The 21,204-nt window shown below is 40.7% G+C and overlaps 1 protein-coding gene across 1 annotated transcript; it reads left to right on the top strand.

Annotated features, from left to right (window-relative positions):
• Positions 1 to 978: 978 nt before the first annotated feature.
• Positions 979 to 20,086, top strand: LOC139478738 (uncharacterized). Its single transcript, XM_071261348.1, has 28 exons — positions 979 to 1,128; positions 2,402 to 2,458; positions 2,594 to 2,754; positions 2,882 to 3,130; positions 3,239 to 3,590; positions 3,730 to 3,985; positions 4,122 to 4,287; positions 4,383 to 4,712; positions 4,823 to 5,344; positions 5,478 to 5,821; positions 5,928 to 6,110; positions 6,646 to 6,907; positions 7,098 to 7,245; positions 7,354 to 7,611; positions 7,725 to 7,997; positions 8,318 to 8,558; positions 8,687 to 8,900; positions 9,049 to 16,071; positions 16,222 to 16,560; positions 16,758 to 16,917; positions 17,034 to 17,218; positions 17,337 to 17,608; positions 17,785 to 17,932; positions 18,125 to 18,245; positions 18,513 to 18,739; positions 18,880 to 19,179; positions 19,381 to 19,443; positions 19,700 to 20,086. The coding sequence occupies exons 1-28, from the start codon at positions 1,074 to 1,076 to the stop codon at positions 19,757 to 19,759; spliced, it is 12,969 nt and encodes a 4,322-aa protein (XP_071117449.1). The 5' UTR covers positions 979 to 1,073; the 3' UTR covers positions 19,760 to 20,086.
• Positions 20,087 to 21,204: the final 1,118 nt, after the last annotated feature.

The following is a 21,204-nucleotide window of genomic DNA, read 5'->3' as shown; positions in this document are numbered from 1 at the left end:
ATTTAGACCTTAATTCATTCGTAGTGCATCTGTATCACTGATTACAGTATCTAACTGTAACAAGGATCATCTACAGATTAATGGAAGGTTAACCACAACAAATTCCGAAACGATAAGAAACGTAGGGTAGTTTAATCTAACATCAGAATACACCAACTTCTTTGATTTTACCAATTCATACATTGAACATGAATTAGAAAGAATTGTATTATTTTCAACATTAATAGCGATTTAAAAGAGCTATGTAAAAGGAATGTTATGATACGTGTGCCTGGTGTATGAATATCCTGTTATCAGCTTTGGCTCGTACATACCTTGACGGATTACATTGAACTGCTTGTTGTTGCGATTAAATGCACCAAGTGGGGTCAGGATCAGTGATTTGGTTCATGGCATGTCAGTGTATCCGAACGGCACTGCAGATTGGCTTCCCAAGCACAGAACAGATTCTTTATTGACCACTGTCTCATAGCTGTAATACTTTTGAGTGCTGCAGTGTATCTGAACTCAAATGCCTTCAGCATGCAGACTTACTTTCCAAAATGTATACAGATGCTTCCATGTTTACACCATTCTACTAAATTTAATCTTTGACAAAAATACAAACTGGCACCTCAACACTTTACCTGTTATGAAACGTAGTTCACAGTTTATAACATTGAAATACGGTCACAGAACAAAGTCTAAATCTAACTAACCTTTGCTACTCGTGACGTTGATACACATACATAATACTTCAGCATATGCTGATTGACATGCCCTAACTACAGACATGTAATCAGGAGTTAATCGCAATGCCCATTGATCTACAATATTTATATATAGATTACTGTATCTCCATCTGACTACGCCATGGTCAAAAGTCACTGATACAGCAAGTCAGCATGTGCAATAGGTGTCACCTTTGACCACCCCACTTCTGATACCTGTATATAAAACTCAACAGTGGGCATTGGCTTCAGAAACCACGACGAACGCTGTGACACACGTTCCATTACACTTCACGGTGTCAAGCAAGCAGCCATCATATAGACACACGACTGCGGGAAGGGTCTCCCCAAGAACCCAACACAATGTATTCAACAACAGCCTTTACGCTGTTAGCTCTGCTAGCAAGTGCACTGGCAGGTAAGTCTTCAGACTTTGAATGTGTACCTGCACTAGTGGAATGATATATTTCAGGTTATTATGTTTTTGACGGACCAGGTTGAATAAGGTCCCTTTTGGGGCCACATGATCTGCTTGATTTAAGAATTGAGAAAACTATTAGAGTTGTTATGAAAGTTATCAGGTGTGTTAATATATACATTAGACTTTCTTCATTACATTTATGGGAATTGTGACAACACTAGATGAACCAGGCCGATTTTAGAGACGTTCAGGAAGCGTGTTTCTAATATTTGACCAAAGAGCAAATCTTTGATCCAAGCTTATTTTCATTGGATATATAGTTGGTTGGTTGGTTTGTTGTTTTATGCCGCACTCAGCAATATTCCTGCTATATGACGTCGGTCTGTAAATAATCGAGTCTGGACCAGACAATCCAGTGATTAATATCATGAGCATCGATCCACGCAATTGGGATCGATGACATGCTTCCACCAAGTCAGCGAGCCTGACCACCCAATCCCGTTAGTCGCCTCTTACGATAAGTATAGTCGCCTTTTACGGAAAGCATGGGTTGCTGAAGACCTATCCTAACCCCGGATCTTCACGGGTCTGGATATATAGATAACAACAGTACACATACGTGCTACATAATTCATCTACATTTTCAAAACAGGCCTTTTTCGCTTTTTTAGCCACACTTCTGTATTTGATCATGTGCGAAGTTCATAATATGCACCGGTAAGGATGAACAATAACTATCTGTAAGCCATTTGAACTTTCTGATATTTTCACATCAGTGATTCAAAGGTATCTGCAACATCATTTGACATTTCCAGAGGAGAAAAAACTCAGCATTCTTGCCCATCATTTTGAATGGTTACATGTTCGCTTTCTTCATCACCTATCTGTCGATTGGTATAAGCCTTAACGTGAGCTATAAATGTTGAAATTTATCACCTCAGGTATTCAGTTATAGGCTCCCTTTTCATATACTTTTAGTTCATTGTTTAGTTCAAACAACGTTACGAGCTGACCCTTGACATATCGAGCTCTTAGGTTATAGGGAAATTAAGTGTTGTAGGTTCAAACGTTCCATGTGTGTGAGGTCATAGTACAACATGACACCACTTTGCAAATGTGACACACTGGAGGTAGGTGTTACAACTCTTCATCAAAAGAATTTCTTTCCACCATACCAATCCTAACAAGGATTTCATAGTTTCGCATAACTACTTTTCTATACCATTCATTTCTCTATATATTGTTGATTAAACATGATATTTTATACTAGGGCCAATCACCTACCAGTCACGCGATGAAACGACATCCTGCGCCAGACGATGCCGAGGTAAGTAAAATAGCTTAGTTTGTAATGACTGCTAATCTTGTCTTAATCTACATATCTATAATCAAAACTGTTTGAAAAATACATATCGATGTTTGTGGATAGAACTAATATCAGTTGTTTTCATTTTTGTGTCAGACATGAACAAGTTCAACTACCTCCCAGGAACAACCTATGAATTCGACTACAATGTTCAGACACATACATCTATGGAAGGAGCTTCTGGTGATCAAGCGACTCTTGGTATCCGGGCAACTGCTGACATTGAGGTGCTGTCTAAGTGCGACATGGCTCTTAGGGTAGGTGAAAGTACACACATTCATTAGAGCAATGTCAAATACACCATAACATTGTGAGAAAAATGCGGGATGTGTAAAAAAAGGGCATCTTTTTTCTATTGTAACATTTTACAAACATGTGTTTCAGCTGCGAGATGTGAAGGTATATCAGTCTGATCCATCAACCTCTACACCAATGAAATACGCTGATGAGTCAGGCGTGTTCAGAAGGAATCTAGAGCGATTCCCCCTCCGCTTTTCCTTCCAAGATGGCATAGTAGAAGAACTGTGTCCAGCTGAGGGTGAAACCACATGGGCTCTCAACATCAAGAGAGGTCTTCTCACTGCTGTCCAGAACAGTATGGATAACCTGGAAAAGAACCAGAGAGTACAAGAGGTAAAACAAACATGTTTTTCTTGTGTTTTAAAACTGTATTATGTATAATTTGTATAACATGCATGTATTGGGATACATATGCATAAGTTCTATCCTTGATGTCCCCAGAGTGACGTCACAGGCGAGTGCAACACCAACTACACGGTGGCATCACATGGCTGGTACTCTACAACAATTAAGAAGACCAAGGATCTCCTAGGTTGCACTGATCGTAATGGTTATCACAGTTCCGTCCATGGAATGCAGTACAGAGTTCCTTCAGAGATCCAGTCTCTGCCCCTCATGAAGAGTACACACGAATGTGAACAAGAACTGGACAAGAATGGACTCCTCAAGAGTGCGCTCATCCGGGAGACCCACACATTCAGACCTTTCTCCAGGGCCACCAGCGGTGCCACCACCAAAATCCTTCAGAGACTCAACTACAAGACTCAGAGATCTGGTGTTACCACAAGACAAGGTGATCAGTCCATGCATCTCATGGTGCTAGTTTTCGCCGATGACACAATACTTAAAGATCATTAAATACATATAATCATCATCTTTAATAAATGTTCCTCATGGTCGTACATACTTAATTTATTATTTACACGTTCTAGATTACATTCGAAATCGGGCAGGAGTTGTGTTTGAACATGCCTATGGACCAGGAAACAAAGACCAACCAATGAGAGATGCTGAGAGTAAACTGCGAGAGATCTGTCAGAATACACGCGAGGATATCCGCCCCGACACTCCACGCTTGTTCTCTGAGCTTGTCTACATCATCAAAAATCTGGATGTTGATAACCTTAGAAGTGTCTACCAGCAAGTAAAGTCTGGAGCTACCTGCACTGACAACAGCGAGAGAGTCAAGTTAGTATAAACACTTGAAGTGACACAAACATATTGCATATCATATATACCATTCCTGAAAATCCTTTCAACAATAATCCTTGATAAACATCTGTACATCCTTTTTTATTAATCCGTCCATTTTGGTTGCTTCTAGGAAGTTTTTCCTGGACACTATCCCGATGGCCAGTACACGTGCATCTGTTACGTTCTTGAAAGAAATTCTGCTAAAAAGAGAAGTCACTGGTGCACAGGCAACCATGTGGATCACTTCCCTGTCTCTCATCCACTACCCAACACTGGAGATGTTGCAGGAAGTAAAGGTGAGCTGTTTTTCACATCGCAGAAAAATCCCTAAAAGCAGTCAAAGAGACCTTCTTCCAAATCTAATATTCTCTCTGAATCTGTTTATTTGTAGGCGCTTCTTGACACCCCACAGTACAGCAAGGCAGCCATGCTTCCGATCTCCACTATGGTCAACAACTATTGCAACCATCATGAAGCTTGTTCTGAGGAATCCACTATCACACGTATCATCTCTACCATGGAGAAGACCATTGGTTATGGCTGCTACATCAGAGATTCTAATCTGGAGACTAGTCTTGTGGCACTTCGTGCTCTCGGAAATGCAGGCCATGTGAACAGACTGACCACTACGCTTAGCAGCTGCTTCAACAAACAAGCCAACCCCATGGAGGTCCGAGTAGCTGCCATCCAGGCCTACAGAAGACTACAATGTACTGCCGATGTAAGTTATGGAACTGTATACGAAACTCATATATATATGATATTTGTTACATTTTAATGTCAATAATTATTTAATAAAACCATAATGTCACAAAATGTGTTTCATTCCAGAGAAGTGAAGTAATGACCATCTACCAAGATTCTGATGAGGACTCTGAGTTGAGAATTGCTGCCTACTTGGCTGTGATGCAGTGCCCATCTGAAGACGTCTTGAGTACAATCCAAGGAACTCTCGAATCTGAGAAAGCTAATCAAGTTGGAGCCTTTGTCTGGTCTCATCTTACCAACCTGATGGAAACATCCAGTCCACAGAAACAGACCATCAGACGAATCCTGGAAGACAAAACCCTCGGAAGGAATTTCGACCTCTCAACACTCAAGTATTCACGCAACTATGAAGGCTCTCTATTTCTGGAGAAGTTCAACACTGGTGCCATGCTGGAGAGTAATGTCATCTTTTCAGATAAATCCTTCGTTCCTCGTTCTGCTATGCTCAACATGACAGTTGATCTCTTTGGGAACTCTCTCAATCTGTTTGAACTGGGTGGACGCATGGAAGGAGTAGAGTATCTCATTGAGAACTACCTTGGCCCATACAGCTACTTTGGAGGAAAGGCAGCCAAGAAACCAAAGGTGCTTTTCTTATATATCCATCATTTAATTCTCTCTTAAGTCTAAGGGCACACACAATACTTTTGTGTTAAAAGCCATTCAAACATTTAGTACAGAACAATATACATGTATTTCAAATTGCTGTTGGTTTCAGAGCAATGTCAACCTTGATCACCTCAGAGGAGACTTGTACATGAGGATCTTTGGCAATGAAATGTACTATGATCATTTCAAAGGCGTAGATCCATTGGCATCTATCAAGAACTTCAACTTTCTTGACTTCCTCATCAAGATGTCCAAGAAACAAGACTACTCTTTCACTCAGAGTATGATGATCCTGGACAGCAGTATGATCATCCCCACCAGCTCCGGTCTCCCCCTCAATCTCACCGTCAACGGAACAGCAACCATCGACCTTCAGGCCTCTGGTCAAGTCGACCTCCGAAAAATGACAACTTCACCAAGCAGTCTCCTCATTGATGGACACATCAAGCCAAGGTAAATTTTAAGTATTCAGTCCTTTTTAATAAAATATTAATGTGATCACATTTGCCATGCAACTGTCCATAAAATATAAGTCTGAAACCATTGCCTTCTTTTTCAGTGGAGCTATCAAGATTGTTGGCACGATGAGCATGGATGCCTTCGTTACCAAAACAGGTCTTAGAGTTGTCAACACCTGGCATTCCAGCACTGCCTTGAAAGGGCGCGTAGCGCTCAGCCGAGGAAAGATTCTTAGTGCAGACATTGACTTTCCTCAACAGAAGATGGAAATCCTAGATGTCGAGTAAGCATTTCCAATATTCAGGCTCTTCTATATACATAGGATTCCCTTTTTTATACACAAGCAAATATTTTAAAATAACTGTTATGCCTTTGCTTAGGAAACAACACTTCATAATCAATCTACTACATTAAGTGATAGAAACTAAGAAATATTAATAATGATAATACGTCCACTTGTAACACGATCAAAAACTCCGCAACAACGCGCTCATGGGCATCTACACAAAACGGAAAGAGATTATGGGATGTTAGAATAAAGTTTGAAAATATATATCTTAGCTTTGAAATGTACCAAAGAGTCAGCATATCTCAGGAAGTCAGGCAGATTATGCAAGTTATAAGCAGTTGCTACTCCAAAAGAGTGATATCCAAATGTTTTAAGTTTATAAGCGGGGATAGGAATGAGTGAGTGGACAAGAGTAGTTGTTGCTTCCTCCGTGATCAGTGAGTGAATAGTGCCAATATTATTAATGCAACCAATCAAAACATGATATTCAACGTTTTTATGGACTAATATTTCCTTCCATTTTCTACAGCACAGAGTTCTTCAGCATTCATGGTGATCAGGAGAAGAAACAAGACTTGGTCTCAGGGAACAGGAAGAAGCTGGAACTGTGCACAGGAGCCAGGCTTGCCACAATTACCGGCCTTGAGCTCTGTAATGAGTTCCAGTGGCCTAATGCTTCCATGGTGGATGATGCTCCATACTTCCCCTTCACAGGACCCTTCTCCCAAAGCCTCGTTCTTTACAAGAGGGACACACACACTGGCTACAAGCTCATGGCTAAACAATCAGTGGTGAGTTTGTAAATGAGTTCTTCTTTCAAAACAGTCACACGTTTCGGTGGTATGTGAATTTGTTACAGAGGAGACATCATGACATACATTTGTATGAAATAAGAAGTTCTCTGCTGAGAAAGCATCTTTACTTAATTGAGCAACTAAGTTATATTTTAAAGGTAAAAAATGTATATTTTTCTTTTTTCAGAATCAGTATTCCACTGTAGCTCAGATAGCTGTGAACACACCTGGATCCAGAACTGACCGATCTTTGGCTTTCGACTTTCTTCTAAATAAAAAAGATAAAGACCTTGAAATCAACCTAGCATCCCCATGGAAGAAGGCAGCATTCAAAGGTGTGTTGTTTGGATTGAGCCTTATTTGCTGTCACATTTGAAGAAACATAGAACTTTGTGATTTATTATGCTTAGATTGAAAGTAATACTATTCATTTCATTATACAGGGTCCATGGCATATGAAAGTAACAAGATAGGCACAAGGGGCAATCTGATTGTCGATGAATCTTCAGAATATGGTATCATCAGTGAAGTGGGTATCAAGAAAGTAAAGACATTTGTGACCTACATCCCCCGACTGGAGATCAGACGTCCTGGAGCCAAAGTCATCCTACTCAGTGGCACAGTTGAGGCTGAAGCACTCAAGAGAGCCAGTGTTGAGTTAACCCTTGCTGGGGTAACACCAAATGCAATCAGCTTTAGATGTAAGTTCACTTTTCAAAACTAACAATTATTCAATAAAATCATAGCACGTCAACATAAAAACACAACAAAACACCATTTTTCATGTTTCTTTTATCTTACTTTACTTTTGCAGCTGCCTTACTAAACTCTAAAATTGAGAAGAGTGTGATGGGTACCTTCAATCTTGCTCCAAAGCAGGACTACGTTCTCGAGGCTGGTTTGGTGTACCAGAACAGTGGCAGAAAGAAGTCCATCATCAAGGTCATCCCAACATTGACGGTGAAGACCCCAAAAGTTGAGGTCGTCTCACTCTCTGGTTCAGGAGACTACAAAGAGGACAAATCACTCAAGGGAAGTCTGTCTCTAGATGTCCACAAGGTCTTGACCAAACCAATCACTCTCAAATGTAAGTGTTATAGAACGGAACATGCCTCAAAGAAACTAACTTAAGGAATATTTAGGAATGCAGACATATAGTTCACAATCACAATTTAGTATCAGATATTCAAAAACTTCTGGATATTGATATTAAGTAATCTAATATTAATGAGTGGAGAAACATGTATATGTTAGTACTTAACTCCGTTAACCGGGTAAACTGACATTTTCAATGGTTGATTACTTTGCTGTTGCAAATGATGATGACTAATTCCAAATAACAAACATTTAACCACAGTAACCACTGAAGATTATGATTATTAATTTATGCATATATGTCCAAATCAGGTAACATCAAGAAGATAGGTGGTACCAAAAGCAAGTACACTGGAAGTGTAACGGTGTCCTCCCATTTTCTGGTCACCAAGGTTAGCGGCAACGTGCAGACCAAGATGAACACAGTCAGCTCCTTTATAACTCTGGACTACAACCTGCCTAAGATCCGAAGTATCAAGAAGGACAAGATCACATTCAGCTCTAAATACACTGATCGTAGCACCAAGTCCCTCTGGAACTACCAGCTCAACACGTAAGTTACATTTGTAAACATTGACATATCAACCTCTTATACATGAGGAGAGTGTCACAACATTAGTGATAGCAAAGTTGATTTGCAAATGTATGCATCATGTGTGTAGACATTATGATTTTTTCCAGAAACTTCGAAGACAAGAGATTCCCTCAGCTGAACTTCTTCACAGATATGGACTTCTCTCACAACAAGAAACACACAGAAGCTGGTGCAACATTCAGATATGGACCCAAATCCAAGGACTCCTCCCGCCAGATCACAGGTTATGCTCTAGTCAACCATGACATGGGCTCCAAAGCCAAAGTTGACTATACAATGAAAACTACTCTGGGACCACTGGTAAGTCATTTGATTGTACATAGCATAAGGATAAGGCCAAATATACAGCTAAGAATCAACTAAATAATAATATTATAGTTATATACCAAAGATACTTATCATCTGTATAGCAGTTGTTACTAAATGGTTGCTTTGATTTTCATTTCAGGATGTAAAATTGAGCCTGAAAGGAAAGCACGCCCAAGACAGTCGCAATCTGAATTCCTCCATGACATTTGCCTATGGCAAAGGAAATACAATTGATGCTGCTCTCAATCTTAGAAACAGTGGAAAGAGGACACTTAATCTCTTGGGTGAAGCTAGCCTTTCCTATCCAGGCAAAGAACTACGTCTGAATACCGATCTAATCCAGTCAAAGAAAGACTACACACACTCCATGACCTTCTACATGGATAAAGAAAAGTCTACCATGGTAACAACCTACAAAAGACAGAAAGATGCCGTCCACCAGGTGAAATCTAACATTAACCTACATAACATCCAGCCAATCCAACTCACTGCTTCCACTAACCTGGATAACAAAGACCTCAAGGTTTCTGCTCAGGCTGATTATGCTGGTGAGGTTTACGGAATCAACACAGGCTATAAATACTCCAAGACATCATCTGCCAAGTGGAGCATGGACATGACATACCCCACAAGACATGTCATTCTTCAGGTCGAAGGGGGAAAGCGAGGTGTCACATATGAGGGCTCTGCTGATGCTAAGTGGGATGCTGATAAGGACATTTCCAGGAGATTCCTCCTCACAGGAAAACTCAATCTCAAGTCACTTGGCAATTTCGCTTCCACTGTTGCAATGAAATACCCAACCAGAGATGTGGAGTTCAATATCAAACATGCTAGTGGTGAGCAGTATACAACCCGTGCTGATTTCTCTTGGGACACTGACAAGAAGGTCAAAGTAGACACATCTTTCAAAAGGGTCCCAAGACGAAATGGGCAGTCACTTGATGGCTCTGTGAGAGTGAAGACACCATTTGAAGGATTTGAGGAACTAATGGCCCAGGCCAGCAGTGATAACGATGACAAAAAATATGGCTCTTCCATGCAATTCTCCTGGGGTGGAAAGAAGAATCAGATCTCTTCTGCTGTCAGCATGAAGAAACCCTTCTCTGTAAGAAACATAGACCTCACTATCACAGGAACATCTCCTTTCAAGGGATACAGAAGGTTCAGCACCGAAGTAGCTCACCGAATGACAACTTCACTCAACACTATCATGAAGGGAAGCTTAGAGGGAAAGAATGCCAAGCTCATTATGACTGGAGAGAACCGATGCACTGACCAGAAAAGGGACATTGAGGGTACTGTGACTTTTAAGTCCAACTTCAAGGGAATGCGAGCTGTTAATCTCCGTATTTCTCACAATGATGATTTAAGAAAGTTTATGACTGACATTGCACTGGATGTCAATGGTGATCAGTACATCTATGACTTGGATATGAACCACGCAAAATCTGGATGGCAGTTCCAAAACACTGGCAAGCTCACACTCTCTTCTCCAAGCTACCGATTCACCAACAACTGGCAACACAGAAATACTCACAATGATGTGAAGAGCACAATGACAACAGAATGGGGCAGAGACAAACGTATATTTGTCAACATATTTGGAAACCATGCTTCAGCCACCAGAACAAAGGCCTTAGGAGGAGTGACAATTGAAACACCATGGGAACCAATCCGCAATATTGACATCAACCTTGACCATGAACATGGAAGAGGTTTTATTCGACACTCGTCTAACATGAAGCAGGGAGAGAATATGATTGGATCAGCAGGTATCAACTACATTAGATCCAATGGGCAAACAGAGTCTGATTTTACACTGGCATCACCCATGACCAACCTTAAAGGGAAGATAAATGCTCGCTATGTAACTTATCCACTCTCGGGACATGCTGAATTAGAATGGTCTCCATATAACAAATTATCGCTCGATGGTTCCTTTGCTGCTCCATCTACCCAGGATATTGAAACAAGTCTGAGGATGACAAGTCCTTTTGAAAACTTCAGAGATATTGTCGTGAAGGCATCCCACAAGAGGGAAGGCTCTGATTTGATATCCAGAGGAAGCTTCAGCTATGACATCAGAAAGTCCTTTGAGTTTGAAGCACACATCACACCTGATAGTCTCAACAATTACCGGGCAACACTGAAGACTCCATTTGATGACTACAAATCTTTGGAAGCAGGACTTTCATTCAATGGTGACCATAGAAACTTCATGAGCAAAGCTAACTTTGCTATCACCCCAGTCCTGGGAAACTTTGCTGGAGTCTTAAACTGGAACCTAGATGATATGAATGGAAAAATGAGGATAGATACTCCCTTCCACGAGTATCAGTACTTGCAGGTGTTTGCCAGCAGTGAAAATACAGGCAAGGGAAGACGCTCACACATTGAAACTGAATACTACCCAAGGAAAACTATTAGCCTCGATGCTGTCTATGCCATTGGAACTCCCATTATTATTGACGTCACCATCAAGACTCCATTTGAAAGAATGGAACACATGAGTGCATCCCTAAAGCATGCACTCAGAAGACGTTCACTACAAACACATGCTGATCTTTCGTTTGCTTCAGACAACAACCTGGCTGGTGATCTGAAACTGAACTGGGCAAAGGGATATGATGGCAGTCTGGTTATCACCACACCTTTCTCTGGTTATGAAATGAACAAGCTATCGTTCAGACATGAGGGCAACTGGGATGACGTGAAGAGCCATGGAGAAATAGAAATGGCAAGGAAAACTGGGGAAGTGGACCTAGATTTTCATAATGGTTTTAGATCAACCGGGGTGTTCACACTGAAGACACCATTCAGTGGTATGACAGAAACTAAAGTTTCATTCAACAAGCGTGGCTCTTTGGATAACATCCGAGGAGGCATAATTATCACTTTTGGACAAGATCAAACCATTGACATCTCTGGCCAGAACAGATTTTCCAACGGACGCCTGGACACAACCCTTCTTCTCAAATCCCCCTTTTCTGATAACATCAAGTTTGTCATAGATCATGACGGTCAATTAAGAAGTTTCTCCACTAAGGTATCTGGAGCAGTTGGTTCACGGCACTCCTTCAACTCAGAGTCAGCATTCACTTTCAGATATCCATTGGTAGATCTATCTACCAACTTTGGCTACACAAAAGATTGGAGGGGCAGAAACATTGGACTCAAGCTTCACAAAGAAGGTTACATTAGTGACATGAACGCCAAAGCCAGTGGAATTCTGGACAATGAACAAGTTGATATTTCCATTATGCTGAAGACAGATGGAAAAATTGAAGGATCTCTTACAATGCAAACACCATTTGAAGACTACAAAGATGTTGGACTTTCTCTTCAGCATTCTGGAAACATGCAGAGGTTTTCAAGTCAAGGCACTATCAGGTACATGGATGGCAAGTCTCTTGAGGGCACCCTTACTTTGTGGCAATCTGGACTGGCTCATGTTGATACCAAAGCAGAAATCAAGACTCCCTTCCTTGGATATGAATCTTCACTTCTCAAATACCGCCATTCTATCGATGACACCCAAATGACATCAAATGCTCTCATTCTCTATGGACGTGGACAACGAATTACATCTGATCTCAGTATCGAAACATCACCTAAGATCAGTTTTGATCTTACCATTCAAACACCCTTCAACAGATTCCAAAACAATAAACTTGTGTTTAGTCATTCCGGACCACTTATCAGCTGCACAAGTCATGCACAAATGGAAATCCTGGAGAAATCAATCACTGCTGATTCATCATTTGAACACGGAACTACTACCATGGCTAGTCTCTCCATCATCTCTAATATCGAGGGTATGGAAATGGTCAAAGCATCTTTCAACAAGGAGGGAAGCAGCGACAACTTTAGAGGTTCTGTCTCAGCCTCCCTTAAAGATTCCACCATTGAAACCGATATCACAAGTAGAATTGCTCAAGACATCAGAGGAACCTTTTCTCTAAGAACACCTTTCAGAGACTTTAGAGACACAGCCATTGTCATTGAACACACAGGCAACTGGAATGACTTTAATAGCGAAGGACTGCTCCGTTACATGGATGGCAAAACAATTGAGGGCAAAGTTAAGTTCTCCCATAATGGATACAGACAGATGAAAACAAGTGCCGAGCTGAAGACACCCTTCACTGCATTTGAAATGATGACAGTTGAATATGGACATGATTCCAGGAGCAATTACTTTAAATCTAACTCAGAGGTCACCTATGGCAACGGACAGAGAATTACATCAGACATCTCTGCAGATACATCCAGAGATATCAATGTAAATGCTGTGCTCAAAACTCCTTTCAGGAACTTTGAACTTAGCAGAGCAATGTTTACTTCTACTGGTCCTCTCAGAAATCTGAAAAGCAATGCAGAACTTGAGTTTGCCAAGACCAGACTTACTGCACAGACCAACTTTGCAAACATGGAATCAACAAAAGGCAACCTCATTATCACAACTAACATTCCTGGTTATGAAAGCATGAAGGGTTCCATTGGTGTGGAGGGTGATCTCACTGATCTGAAAAGCACAGCCCTTCTTAACATTAAGGATTCTACACTAGAGGTAGATCTTAGTGCCAGTTTAAAGAACAGCATCATGGCATCTTTGACGATCAGGAGTCCTTTCCAGAACTTCAGAAATGTTGGAGGGTTTATCCAGCACTCAGGATCCCTATCCAGCTTCAATACTGAAGGAAATCTTCGCTACATGGATGGAAAGGTTGTTGAAGGCAAGGTCGTCTTCTTAACATCTGGACTGACACACATTCAAGCCAGCACTGAGCTAAAAACACCTTTCCAAGGATATGAAAGCCAATCTGGGGAATACAAACATTCAGTAAAGAATGGCCGTCTTAGCTCCAACATGGATGTTACCTATGGTCAAGATCAAAAAGTACTTATGACTGTAAATGGCATGATGTCACCAACAATTGACATAAGCGCTACACTCAAAACTCCTTTCAGAAACTTTGACAACAGCAGAATCATCTTCACTCATGAGGGATCCATTGGCAACTGCAAGAGTCATTTGGAAGTACAAGCCATTGGAAAGTCATTCACTGCAGACTTGGATGTCCAGACTGGAAGTTCTATGAGAGGTAACCTGAATATTGTCAGCAATATTCAAGGCCTGGAAAGCATGAGGGTGTCTTACAGTAAAGAAGGGGATATCAATAATCTCAAAGCTAAAGGATCCATTGGAATCAGAGATGCAACATTAGAAGCATCTGTCAACAACGTCTTTAGTTCAAGACGACTCTTGACTGACTTATCCATCAGAAACCCATACACAAAAGATATTGATGTGCATCTAGATTTCAACGGGAGACCAACCAACTTCAAAAATCAAATGTCTGCCAGCATAGGCACTGGTGGTTCCATCTCAACTGACTCATCCTTCCGGGTTAGAAATGGTGATATTGACATCAGCTCAGGGTTTACCTTCAATCTGGCAGGACTTGGACAGACAGGAAACATCAAATTCCACAAAGAAGGTGAGCTGAGGAATATGAAGATGAGTATCAATGGTGACTACAACCAGAGGAAAGCAAGTATGAAGGCCGAATTCAGAGCAATGGATGATGTTCATGGTGAGGTCAAAATCTTAACACCATTCAGACCATACAGAAACATTGGCTTCTCTTTTGATCATTCTGGTACATGGAATCGTTTTACTTCTCAAAGTATGGTCAAATTCATGGACAGGAGACAGATCACCGCGAAAATCAACCATTTCAACCATGACCTTGATCGTCTAGAAAGTAGCTTAGAAATCAATACACCTTTCCAAGGCTATGAATTCACCAAGGCTGAGATCGATCACTCTGCAACAACTAACGGAATAAACTGTAATGCTGCTGTACAGTATGCACAAGGGCAGAAAATTACAGGAGAACTCCATGCAACAACCTCACCAAAGTATGATGTGGAAGTCAAACTGACTACACCTTTCAGAAACTATGAGGTTCTCTCTGCATCCACATCATTTGAGCATGGTATTGAAAGATACAATCTAGAGAGCAAACTGAATGCTGGAAACGGCAATCGCTTTGGTCTTGAGTCAACTATTGACATGTCTACCACGCCCTACACTGCTGTTGCACGAATCTCGACACCATTTGAAAACTTTGATTCTGCTGAGATCTCTTTAACACATGCTGGTGAACTGATGAAGTTTAGGTCCACAGGCACCATACAAACTCCAATGACTGGTATTCTCACAGGTGAAGCATCTCTCGGCTACTCATCTCCCTTAGAAATGGAAGGTTTAATATCTCTTTCCAATGATATCAAACTGGCTATCCATAACACCATCGGAAACAAGAAATACCAATCTCACATTGAGGCTTCATGGAGCCCCAGGGACCAAATAGCTTTTGATGGATCCTACCAATTCCTTGAAATATACAATGAGAAACAACTTACAACAGATTTCACCCTTGTTACACCATTTGAAACTGCAAAGCTGACTGCTCTTAGGTTTGAACATCATCAAGGATCAGACAAATATACAGAGAAGCTGGAAGCCGATTACAATGGTGACACTGTTCTGGATATGGACATGGAGATCTCCCGAGGCTCAAGGCAGCAGGGAACATTCACAATGAGGACACCAAGACCAATGCAGCTGACTCTTTCCGGGGAAATAGCTGATAAGAACATCGATGGTGAGATGTTTGTCAACTGGGACAGAGATGAACCCGAGAGCAACATCCGAATCCAGACCACACTGACAGATAGGAGCAGACAGTCTCTTTTGAACAAAGACCTGACACTAAAGTTTATCCATCCATCCCGCACTGTTGGTATCATTGGAAATGTCCTCACTTCACAGCTCCAGACAAAGAGTCATGGAGAATTCATCTGGAATGAAGATGCAGGTCACAAACTGTTCTATGATGTGGATGTAAAGGATCGTAGCCGTCGCTACAGCAAGATGTTTGATAGCTCCTTCAAAGTGGGATCCCCTCTGAGAAGTCTCCAAATGGATGGGTATTACAGTCAGACGGGTGCAAGCCAAACTGTGGATGGAGCCTTCTCCTGGGATGCAGACAGAGATGATACAAAGAAGATTGGCATGAAAGCAGTCCTCACACCTGGTGACAAAAACAACCAGGCAGATCTCTCTCTCAGACTTCCTTCCATTGGCAAGGTAAGAACACAACACATTACTTACACTGGACTTTTAATGTCAAATTGATGCTTTGATCTTATCATAGGAAAATGTCATGATGAATAGTAAACCTTAATGATATGTTACCATATTTAGAACACATTCTTAACTGTTGACAATATTCTTCAGAATATCCAGATCGACACAAAAATGCTGCTGAATGGTGGCAGGACTGTCTTCAATGGAAAAACACAAGTGTCCTACTCCAGTGACCCCCGAAAGACCCTCACCCTCACATCTCGAATGGATGACATTTCCTATGGTTATGGTAACACCAACTACAGCTTTGTGGTTGGAATTAGCCATCCATATACAGATGTGGACGTCAAACTAACATCCCATGTCGGTAGCTCCAGTGAGAAAGTATCTGCTGGAACTGGAATGACCTACCTGACAGCCAGGAGGGAAAGAAAGAACTTCGCCCTCAGAGGAGAGATCAACAAACTAAGAAAGCAGATACAGCTGCAGGTGAGAATGACTATACTATTGAATCAAAAGTTAAAGTTATAATTAGAATCTAGAGATCTAAACAGAATTGTGAATAATATTTATGTTTATCTTCATAACTTTAAAAGTTATTGTAAAGTTATAATTCCAGTCTCATGACAAAAATAGTGTCTAAGTATTGACGTTAACATAAGTAACATAGCTCCCGCTTTTTACAGATGGAGACCCCAATCAAGAACATGGAACTTTCTGGTGAGATGGAGGAGACCCCTTTCAAGCTGAAGATCAGGAATATGTATGGGGACAAGATTGTCCAAGCCCACCTTACTGTTGATGCTGAAAGGAGAATGGTGGACTTCCAAACTAACTACGATCTGGGTAGGTTCTAAAATATTCATGTTCCCTTCATGTTTGATCCCGTTTCATCAAACGTATGGAATTTTTGAGACCAAGCATTTAAACTATGACTGAATAACAAACATTTTCTAATACAGACAACCCTGGAAAAACACTGAACATGAATGCCAGATATGTCAACTCAAGTGCCATGCAGGCTGAGGTTTATCATCAGGAGAATTCCCGCCGAGTGTCTGATAGTCTAGTTGCACTCAGACTCAACACATCCCGTCTGCTCCATACCAGGATATCCTGGAGACCACAAATGATCGCCGATGTTCAGGTAGTAAATGCAATTATATGTAATTGCTACACATGAAATTATGAAAATCTAAAAATGCCATAAGCATTCCAATATGTGAGGGTTGTTTTTATAAATGAGTACCCTTGCATTTTTAAAGGGATACTTGACCAAGAAGGTGGAGACATATGGACAAAATACAAAGACCGCTTTCCACTCTGTGTACGAGTCTGTGGGACAGGAGTTGTCAGGCAAGTACCACCGGATTGCACAAGCCACCAAGGAAGAACTGTCTCCTTACCTAACCATGTTGGAATCAGAAATGGCTACCATAGAGAAACAGCTGGACTCTATCAGGAGGGATGTCAAGCGCATGTACGACCGTAATGACTTCTACATGGCAGCCATGGGAGATCACTTCAACCAGGCATTGTAAGTATATCAGTGATTTCATTGATGTAAAGTTGGGTATAAATTTATGGTAATAATTATAAAAAGTATAACCTTGTCAGACACTACACAGGACACTACACAGGATACACAGGATAACACATACTCACTGAAATAATGCACAAGTTGATAACCGAGTGGAAACTTCTTTGTTTCAGCCAAGCATACAAGGACCTTGTGACTTCGACAAAGGAAGTGTTTGCTTCCACTAATCAGAAACTAGCTGAATATATGGAGGAGATGACAAACTTCCCCATTGGACAGAAATATCAGGCTATCGTTGCTGAAACACTCGTCAACTTTAAGGTTTGTTACCCTTCCATGCTTACCCTTTTCGCGTACCCCTGGTGTCACCATTGTTTTCAGCGATCCATGCTATGATTGTCACCCTTATTTTGCCTTTTACGCCCAGTTGAATCTGTTTTGGTGGACAGCTAGTTACTCTCTGGTGTTGATATTATATATGTGATGTAGTTCTCCATTCATTTCTCAATGCAGCGTGGTGTGGAAGAGCTTGTCATAAACACTGTTGAAATGATCTCGGGGCTTGATGAACAGCTGCAGAGTTTGAGGAACACTTATCATCATCATTACAATAACCTGCGGACTTCTATTACAGGTAATTCTTTGGTACTTATTATTAGTGTGTGCTTTTGCTTCGAGGGTGGTTTGGTAGCCAAGTAGTTAAAGCGTCTGCTGGTCACGCTGAATGCCCGGATTTGATTCCCCACTTGGGTACGATGTGTGAAGCCCATTTCTGGTGTCCCCCGCCTTGATATTGTTGGACTATTGCAAAAAGGGGGTTACTCACTTTCCTTCGGCGATCAATGAAAAATTACCATTATCGTGAAAGTTCATTTTTACATTAGACTGCACCTTTTCTTAGACCTGAAGAGCCATCCTCGATTGGCGACCATCAGGCTTCAGTTTGCTGACAACTACCAGCAATACCTCAACACCATCACCAACAAAGTACAGGATCTTAACATTCCTAGCAGATACAACACGATTGTAGAGCACACACAGAAGATGCTGACCTCCCGCCTGGGAGACATCATGAAGAGGGACGACCTCCAGCATCTGCTTTCTCTTACTAATGATGCATACCAAGAGGTCAGTCCTAACGTTGTCTGCTTGATGTAAAACTGTAATTGTGTTCGTATCTTATAAGCCAATTCATCTTTTCAAGTTCTAAGTATGTTGGCGCAGACTGAAAGAAACTGTAACTTTAATGGCTTGTCAATGATTTACAGGGTGTGTGGGCATTTAACTACTGGCAAGTAGAGGAAAACCTCAAGCAGCACCTGCAGAGCATCTATGACATCCTCAAGGAGATGGTTGAGGAGGAGGTTCAGAAGTACAGGGAACAATTGGTGTTTCTGGAAAAGTCCAAGGTCACAGTTTGGGATCCCCAACATGGTGAAATTCAGATAGAATTATACTTGTCCATCCCAGTTCAATCTCTGGACACCCTTCCAGAAATCCAGACGTATGTTCAAAAGGCAAAGACTGCAATCAGCACCTACATCCCAGACAGGGCAACATACCAGAGAGTAAGTTACTTAACGTAGATTACCACAGCGTGAAATAAGTCGAGCGGCTACCAGATTTGCAGAATCAAGAGTTTTACTAATGTATAATTTATCATATACATCCCCGAGGATATACCTATGCCATTGACGTTTAAATTGATCTTGAACCTATTTATTATTTGAATATCCTGTTTTAACAAGAGTATTTTGTTCAATTTTCAGTACATTCCAAAGTCATTGTGGCAGACACCTAATGCTACAACCAGAATGAATGGTGAAATAAAAGTAAGTAGGACATGAGGTTTTTAGGGCACTGTGTACTTTACATCTCTTTTTAATATCTTAATTTACATTTGCAGTTAACCAAGTCATTTTGCTCATAATTGATATGCTCGTACCTGATATGAGACAATGAACAATAAAAAACAATCATTCTGAAGCACGCATACGTTGGTAGAAATCAATTCATTCAAAGAATACAAATAGATCAACTTCAAATGAAACAGCTTACATATTTACATAATTTTTTGCTCTTTTGCAGACCTTGCCAAACGCTTCTCAGAGACGTCCCTTGAGAAGGTACAACGCCATCCGTCTCTAGGACTACGACGTTCCAACGCCAACTTACCCCCTCACGGAAAAATGATCTAGGCATATTTATTGACTATTTATAATACCTAACGTTTTGTGTAAAGTGAATGTTACTTGTAAACTATACTGAACAGTTGATATACCAACAGCATATCTGGTTGTCATACCAATCTTCAGAATGACAATAACTAAAACATATTATATTTGCTGGTTTATAAACAATTCCTTAACGTGAAATGTGTTATTAGTCTATTGTTCAGTAAAGGTTACAGTTAGTGTGACATAGTAACATGTATTAATACCCTTCCCAGTCCAAAAATAAATATTTGCATTCAAAGTGTGTCTCCGTATATTCTATGGTGTTACATCTTTACTTTCTATCATGGAATAACTGGATTATTCAAGTATTTGCCATACTCATCACAGACTATGCAATGGCATTTGTATAGTATCTTCTTGTCATCTGTCATTGACATGACAGTTCAAACTGTATGGTGTTATTACAAATAACACTTTCTACTTTCAAGAGATGTCATAGTAGTTCAGTGTTGCGAGAGACACAAGAACACACTGTCTCACAAGAACACACTGTCTCACGAGACACAAGAACACACTGTCTCACAAGACACAAGAACACACTGTCTCACAAGACACGAGAACACAATGTCTCACGAGACACAAGAACACACTGTCTCACAAGACACAAGAACACACTGTCTCACAAGAAACAAGAACACACTGTCTCACAAAACACAAGAACACTGGTCCAAATGTGGTTTCCATCATGTTGTAATGCTGTTCTCACCCTGAACTATGTCTGTCTGTCATGAGGTAAAATAAAACCTGAACCAGTGATGTTGAAATATGTTACACAATTATTATGGTAGTCTCGAATAGTATTTCTCCTCTGTCCCATCTATGGATTTCAATACCTTTACAGATGTAGTGTCTAAATAATGGTTTTAGTCTGAAGACAATTGCTTCTGATATTTAGCTAAAGAAAAGAGGTGAATTGGATGCTCTTTCGAAATTTTTAAGGTGATCGAATCAATTAATATATCGACATTATGGGCAGAAGTCTTTGTGAGTTAATATGAACGACAAAACCCTTTCCATATTTGTGAGAAATCTTTGTAAAAACAGAGTCCATTGTGCGATTCCGACTAAATCAGAAGCGTGTGTTTATGAATCACTATCAAACAGTGACGATGCTATGTATTCGCAAAACGTTCGCCAACAGTAGCACCCGTCACAAACACATGCAAAGGCAAAGTAATAGTTCGCCTGAAAAAACACGGGAACATAAAAATTATGTTACAAGTCAAAATAGGGAATTGCATCGGATATAATTTTTTGTCACTGATGCGTCAAATTTGGAAATGTCCTCCTCATGTCTACAACAATAAAAATTGAAAGCTTTACTCAGGCATTGACTGTTATGACCTTGGTGAAACA

This window comes from Haliotis cracherodii, unplaced genomic scaffold (assembly GCF_022045235.1).
Source record: "Haliotis cracherodii isolate W230 unplaced genomic scaffold, xgHalCrac1.p SCAF_4, whole genome shotgun sequence".
NCBI lineage: Eukaryota > Metazoa > Mollusca > Gastropoda > Lepetellida > Haliotidae > Haliotis > Haliotis cracherodii.
This window is presented reverse-complemented; position numbering and strand designations above follow the sequence as displayed.